Source organism: Papaver somniferum, chromosome 4 (assembly GCF_003573695.1).
Source record: "Papaver somniferum cultivar HN1 chromosome 4, ASM357369v1, whole genome shotgun sequence".
Taxonomy (NCBI): Eukaryota; Viridiplantae; Streptophyta; class Magnoliopsida; order Ranunculales; family Papaveraceae; genus Papaver; species Papaver somniferum.
Genome location: NC_039361.1, coordinates 14,213,793 through 14,221,072, shown reverse-complemented (window position 1 = coordinate 14,221,072; position 7,280 = coordinate 14,213,793). Strand labels below are relative to the sequence as shown.

Genomic DNA, 7,280 nt, shown 5'->3' with positions numbered 1-7,280 from the left:
AATCAAGCTAGTTGCCTGGTTATAACTTCTCGAAATAACAAACAATAGAAAAAGTACTAACCATTAACTGAAGTACAGTTCCCAGTTTATCTTACTCCAATAAATTTGCTAACACAAACGAAGTAAAGAACAGAAAGTATAGAAATTGAAAGAACAATTGCTTATATTCCAAAACGGATTCGTCACTATTATTCCAAAAGAAGCTAGGCACACAATATTATTGCACTCTCAATGGCCTCTAACTAACAAAGTAACAAGAAGAAAGTATAAATATCAGAAAACACCACTCCCAGGAGTAAATAAAGAATTTTGCAAAAGGAATATATTTATATTAGTGAACTTTCATAACCACTACTCAAAAAAGGAGAACTGCAGGCTTGAGATGTTGGACTGATAATAACAAAAAGGTTGATCATGTTCAGCATCTCATTACCACACCTGCAAACCAAAACTACCCAATCGAGAGAAAAAAAAAATAAAAAAAGTAAAGGTAAGAAAGTTAAGGTCTTCTTCTCTTAGGTGCTGTATCATCTTCACATTCTCTGACTCCAAATGATTTTGAATTTAAATCATACTTCCCATCGCGGCCATATCTTAAATGACCTTTATCATCTCTAACTCCACCACTAGGGGCTTCCTCTAATCTGTTATCAATAGCATGCACATAATCCTCCTTAATAGTCCCTCCTCTACTACTATGGAACTCTCCCGAAATATCCTTATTACGAGAACTTCGCACTGGTAAATCATCTTCTACGCCATACTGGAACCTCTTAATGGGTTCATCTGTATCATATCGTCTTGTTCGATGTACTATTCCATATCTACCACCATGTTTCCTTTTGTCATCATCACTCCCATCATACCTAGGCCTTCTACCAGTTCCCGCCATTTCCTGAAACCTTCCAGGATGTATGGGCCTATTATAATACTCATCTGCTCTGAATCTCTCTGACAAATCTGTTACATCAAACCTATGGTTCCTTCTGAAAACTCTTCGTGGTGAGCCCCTCCCTGAATCAGAAGATCGTTGCTTGTAACCGTGCTCCCTAACATGTGTCATGTCATCCCTCCTATCTTCAACCCACCTAGAAGTATGAGGTGGGGAACCACGTCTTCTAGAGATTGGAACAAATTCCATCATATGATCTGGTCCAAAACCAGGCCGCCGGTGCGGTGATCTTATCCGGTCCATTCTGGTATATGATCTGATGTTAGGAGGTGACCTACTACATCTGCCCCTGGCAGAAGGCCATGCATTAGGAGAGCGAGTTCTAGATCTTGAGCGGGATCTCGTGCAAGGTTGAGACAGATGAGGAATACCCCTTCTTTGAATAGGAGAAATGCTTCGGCGGCGCATGGAAGAATCAATTCCCTCATCCGGAAGAATGTACCTCTCCCTGGGGCCTGTCTGAACAACTCGTGAACCATATCTAACAGTTCTGCTTCTTCCCAAACCGTTGCTTCTATCAGGGATAATTTCTCCAACTGGTTCGGGTCCCATATGAATACCAAAAGCGTCTCTGTCACTTGGAGATACTCTTCTAGTTATTGTTCGATGACCAACCTGTAAAGAAGAATTCACCGGTTGTCTTTGCACTCTGCCACTTGGACTGGGTCCCACAGCACCTGGTTTAATAATTGTACCATCTGGTGCCACAATAAAACCATCGCTTTCAACCTTTGCAGCTGCAGCTGCAGCGGCATTTGTTGCCCCAGGATACACAAAATTAGCTGGGCCATAGTAACTGGGTGAATGATGGCGATTTTGAACCCAGCTTCCTCGTGAAGAATCGACCCAGGTATCAGCCCCTCGGCCTCTACCATGCAGCATATGCACAGAAGAACCACCTCTTACAGTAGATTTTGAAGAGCCATCCATATCAATTCTAGGATTTGAATCGTCAAAGTTGTTGGATCTGGAAATAAAACCATATTAAGAATGATGATTTCATATGATAAAATTAGAAAAACGAATGGTAAAACAAAAAGCACAAAAACTACACACCTAGAAATATACCTGTTAGTATATGCCCTATCCTTTCTAGGAAAGGTCTCACATGATGTTAGTCCTTCATTATAAATAGGAAGCTCCACACCCGGAGCAAATGCACCAACTACCCCAGTTATAGAATCTTTAGAACCCATACCATCGCCTTTCCTGTAATCAACTGCAGAACTTTGACAACTTTCTTGAAACTTTCCCCAAGAAGACAATCTTGAGCTTGCTATCAGGCTCCCACCCACACAAGAACCATTTTCTTGGATTCCCATATAAGAAGCAGTAGCATTGGATACTCCATCTACTTTAGCATCCATCTTAATTTTTTCAATGTCAACAGTCCTCCCATAGCCCCCCCTTGACTGTTGCTTCACAGCCCTGGTAGTTCTTTCACTACTAGATCCAGTCTCAGTAATGCTGCTATTCGAAAAACCTTCAATAGATGATTTGTGATTGGCATTCCCCTTAAATAGATCTCCATTAAAATCATTACCAACTTCTGCCTCTTCAGCAGCTTCAAAACCATACATTTCTCTGTTATCTGACCCATAATCCACATGCTCAGCTTCTACTTCTTCACCAGCATCTTCTTCCCAGTTATTTTCAGTGGACTCTCTCAATTCCCCATCCTCATACTGCGAATCATAGCCTGGCTGGTGCTCAACTTCTTTTTCAACCACAGGAACAGGATCCGCATTATCCTGAGAAACATCCGAACCGTAGTCACTATCCTCAAAAGGATCTTCCAAAGCTAGCTTACCAGAACTGTTTTCAGGATGATCATAACTTCTGCAGACCTCATCAGAGCTCAAACTTCCTATTGCAATTTGTGTCTCAACAACTTCAGGAGTATGAGTGGATTTTTCGGAGTCATCATCTCCACGAGCTGCAAAGTCTTCAGTACTTAAGTGCCCTCCATTCTTAACACCTAGTTCACTTCCACATGCATCAGCAACATGTACAGCAGAAGCATCTAAATTAGACATATCTTCACAGTCGGGTGGTGTGTGTGTAACACCAGAAGCATCCGAGACACCTACGCCATCGATCAGAAGATCAGCTCGTAGTTCTTCATTATTTACATTATCTAAATTTCTGTTAATCTTGGGTGGATATCTTTCAACGAGCAAATCAGATTCTCTGTAAGCATTGTCAGCATTCAAAGAAGCTCCATTAGAAATCATACTATCAGAGAGAGGCACATCACACTTCTGAGACTGAGGACTCTTAACAGAAACTTCTTCAACTACTGCATCAGCACCACAATCACCATGTCCTGTGTGGCCTTTTTCTTCGTCACAGACTAATTTTGTTTCTTTCACCATGTCCTGTGTGGCATTATCAATCTCAGAAGAAAATTCCTTCCCTTGTAAGCTGGGACTTTGTTCTGCATCTTTGCAGACAACCAACCCACTGTCCCTGTTGGACTCAGGAAACCCAGGAACCATTCTTTTGGACTCAAGGCCATTAACATCTTTTGGTTCATCAACTGGATCCTCCCACGCATCCATAACGACATTTAAGTCCCAATGTAATCTATCATCCCGAGAGGCAGATTCAAGCTTTCTCTCAGTCTCATCATCCTTACATTCAACAGTGGGGCACCTTGTATCCTTTCCATCCCCAACATCTTTGGTAACAGTTGTCAAATTTTTGGTGACTTCCTCGGGTGTATCACATAACATGGTAGTTTCTTCCATGGCTAGTGATGCATTTCGTGAATCATCCATGCCAGATTGCTCAGCCGTGAGCCCTGATTCCGACTTTATCAAACCTTCAGACCTCCCCAACACAGATAACTTTCCAGGTGCTGAGCCTTCATCATTATCACTGGGACAAGATTCGATACTGTGAATACAAGCAGCAGCAGCCAGTATTGAAATGCCTGAAAAGTCTTCATGGATATCCTCTGAGATCTTTCCATTGGCACTTACCACCTGGCCCGACTCATTAGCAACAGCATTGTCAATTGCCATGGCACGTTGACCTTTTAAAATTCTGACAGAGTCCTGTTGGTGTGGAGAAGGAACTCGAGGTGGAGGTGATGGTGACCGGAATAAAAATCTTCTTTTCTTTAAGGGTATATGCTCTATTTTGTCGCTGAAGTGTCTACCAAGAATAGTTACACCAAGCTGCCAAATACAAATTGAGAAGATAAAACGGAAAGTATATTAGATACCGGTGATTAAGACTTCATACTACCATGCATACAGAAAAGAATACACTATGAGCAGTCACAGAACAAGTAGCAGCAGTAATAACCTTTTCAGATTCGGAAACTGGCATATCCAATTGCCTCTTTGAATCCCCTTTGTCAATACCCTTGCCACTTCCTGGAACAAGTTTTGCACTTCCTTCCACACTTCTCACAAATGGTTTTCTAGGTCGTCTAGCAGCACTCCTGCTACCTTTCGAAATTGTCTTCCAACTCAGGTCTGGATTGAAAACAGTAGTAAGCTCCAGACCACCAGAGCTCAACATACTTCCAGATAGAGATTTCTTCCCATCAACTGGCTTACCACCACAAGTCTTGCAGGATGCAACCGCTAATCGATTTCTACTTAATGCACGGCTAGAGGCTGACCCTCGTCTACAAGTACACGAACGAATCTGCATGGCAGCAAATAACTGATCCAATCAAGATTGATAAACGCTTTATATCCGCTCAAGATATCCAACAAAGGCGATTAAGAATTAAAATTGATAATTCGATGTAACCAAAATTAGTAAAGAAATCCTTGAAACCAACCATTAAATCAAGACCCTCATTGTCTTCCCATATGCCAGATTTCTTCCTAACCACCATGCGAGAATGTAAATCAACTTGAGAAAGATAATGACCTGTAAAAGATAGGAGGTATGCATCAGCCATCAGCATCAGAGATAAATAAACAACGTGATCAATCTATATATTAGCTAGTTAGCAAACCCTACAGCGCTTGCCAAAAATAGGACTCCACAGGTCAGTTGCCTTAAGGCAGATCATGTCAACCAACCATAAAGGTCTAAATACAAATCCCCCACATAGTAGATAGATTCTAGGTAAAGTTGAAAACCAAATCAAGGCTTCTTCTAAGCCGACGAAAAACTTCAACAACTAGAGAATCACATATTTGAAGCTAGCCATCCAATTGCAGGGATCTAACACCAAAAGGTGAGCATAATCATGAAGACTAGTAACACAAGATAAGATTCAATTTGTGCCTTTCAAGGCAGCAATCATCAATAATAATCTAATTTAATGTAGTTATCCGTAGTAATTCGGACAAATTGCACCTACTGCACAAAACCCTAAGGGCATCCATCTCCCTTGACCCCAAATTTTCCCCAATTCCATATCAGCCATGTATCCAAATCTTGTCTATCCAAAATTATCAGATCCCAATCGACCCCCAAAACAATTGTGTCTGATTCTGGGGAAGAGAGCGAGATCCATTAGCCCTACATTAATTTCTAGAAAACAATCATAGATCCTGCAACAAACCCTAATTTCTCTAAACAGAGTAGATATGACCACAACACCTCAACGATTTAATCACTTGAATAAGATGATGGGCGACAAACCCTAGTATCAAAAAACAAAACCCACAACGGCAATCGATTCAAAAACCAGTTCTGAACCAACCAATCAAAACCTCCATATCTCTGTAGCTTCTTTTGAGCTAAACAAAAGCAACATTAATCCACTGCCCCCGTTTAACCATGAAGCTTCTTCAAATCAAACCCTAACACAGATCCAATCTGCCCCAATGGATCTTCAACCTGTTCTTAGGAATGTCTGAGTCTTCATCCATAACCCTAATTCCACACATGTCCTATCTATAGGACTGTAAATCCCAGTCTCCCCCCACCCCCAATCATCAACACACATACAGAAAACATATGAGAAAAATCAAAAGCATCAGCTAGAAGGGTTTTCAATACCTTTCAATAAACAACACCAAATTCTGATCTTCTTCTTCTTCCTTCAGATCTTCAAAAAAATCTTCAAAAATCACCAAAAATAAATAAACAAAATCCCTGTCTTCAAATCTTCAAAAGCTTCTTCTTGTTTGGAGGTTCAACAATCATCGATCATTACACACAGACAGTGATGATGATAATGATTATCAAAACCCTTTTATCTTGTATCCCTTCCCTTTATCTCAGATTGTAATCTTCAACCACACATTGAAGAATCAAACGAACCCTAAAAAGAAAAGGAGGAGGATTATTCTGTGATTTTCTTCTGCCCAATCTTCTTCTATTTCTTTTTTTTTTTTTTTTTTTCTTCAAAGGAAAAAAAAGAACCCCTATGTTGTGATATAAGATTGCTCCTTTACCACGTATTTATGCGTAATTTTATTCCATAAATATCCCCTTTATGTGACGTTAATACCCTTAGGTTAAATTTTATTCACCGCTTATGATTGACTATTTGGACTCTTCACGTACCCTCCCTGCCTTATGACCACCGGAAAGTTGTACCTCCGACACCAAAATAATTCCCGGTGACGTCCGCAGAGCACAAACCCACCCAAATATGTTTTTTTTGTACGATTAGTTGTCATTTCCATGAAAATTAATCTAAACTGTAAATGACATTGGCTGGTTGATTATCTGTTCGCTCGTACAAAATGTAGTGCGACTGATAGCAAATTTACCACCGACGGGCATATTGGATACCTTGTTTGACACTTGCAATAAAATAATTACTTTGAAAGGAAATAAACTAGTAATGTATAAAAGGAATAACTTGGTGTCAAAGAAAAAGTAAGATTCGTGTGGTTGCGTGGCTAAATAGGTGTATGTGGTGGTTGGTGGTGACGACCGGGTCTACTAACAGTTATGGGCATCATAAAAGTGAGTTACGGGCATTGTCTCTTCAGAGCTTTCAAATTCCAAAACCAGTTCATGAGAATGGAAGTCGGAAGAGCGAATACTTTTTGGGATATGAATGTGAAGCCTAAAGGGGCTAAGGCATGGGGGGTTTTATCAGCGGGTGTTGGCACAGGCATCAAAATTGCTTCCTCAATTCAATTCCAAGGGACCAAAATTTTCATTTTCAATTATAAAGCCTTGCAAGGAATGTCTGTGTATATCAAAAGTTGGTATTCTATCCTTCTCCATTGATGAAGAAGAAAGACAAAAAAAGACGACAAGGAAGAAAGGAACTTATTCTTCTTTTCCATTTAATACCATTTCCACAGTATGGAAAGAGACTCCTCATTGGCCCATTCAATGTAAATCTTGTACAGAAAAATCAATATGAAAAGAACTTTTTATAGAGTTTTTTCAT

The 7,280-nt window shown here is 40.3% G+C and overlaps 1 protein-coding gene across 1 annotated transcript; it reads right to left on the bottom strand.

Annotated features, from left to right (window-relative positions):
• Positions 1-296: 296 nt before the first annotated feature.
• Positions 297-6,265, bottom strand: LOC113274780. Its single transcript, XM_026524167.1, has 5 exons — positions 5,927-6,265; positions 4,752-4,843; positions 4,265-4,612; positions 2,021-4,134; positions 297-1,919 (listed from the first exon to the last, which is right to left on the bottom strand). The coding sequence occupies exons 2-5, from the start codon at positions 4,806-4,808 to the stop codon at positions 500-502; spliced, it is 3,939 nt and encodes a 1,312-aa protein (XP_026379952.1). The 5' UTR covers positions 4,809-4,843; positions 5,927-6,265; the 3' UTR covers positions 297-499.
• Between the last annotated feature and the right edge of the window lie 1,015 nt (positions 6,266-7,280).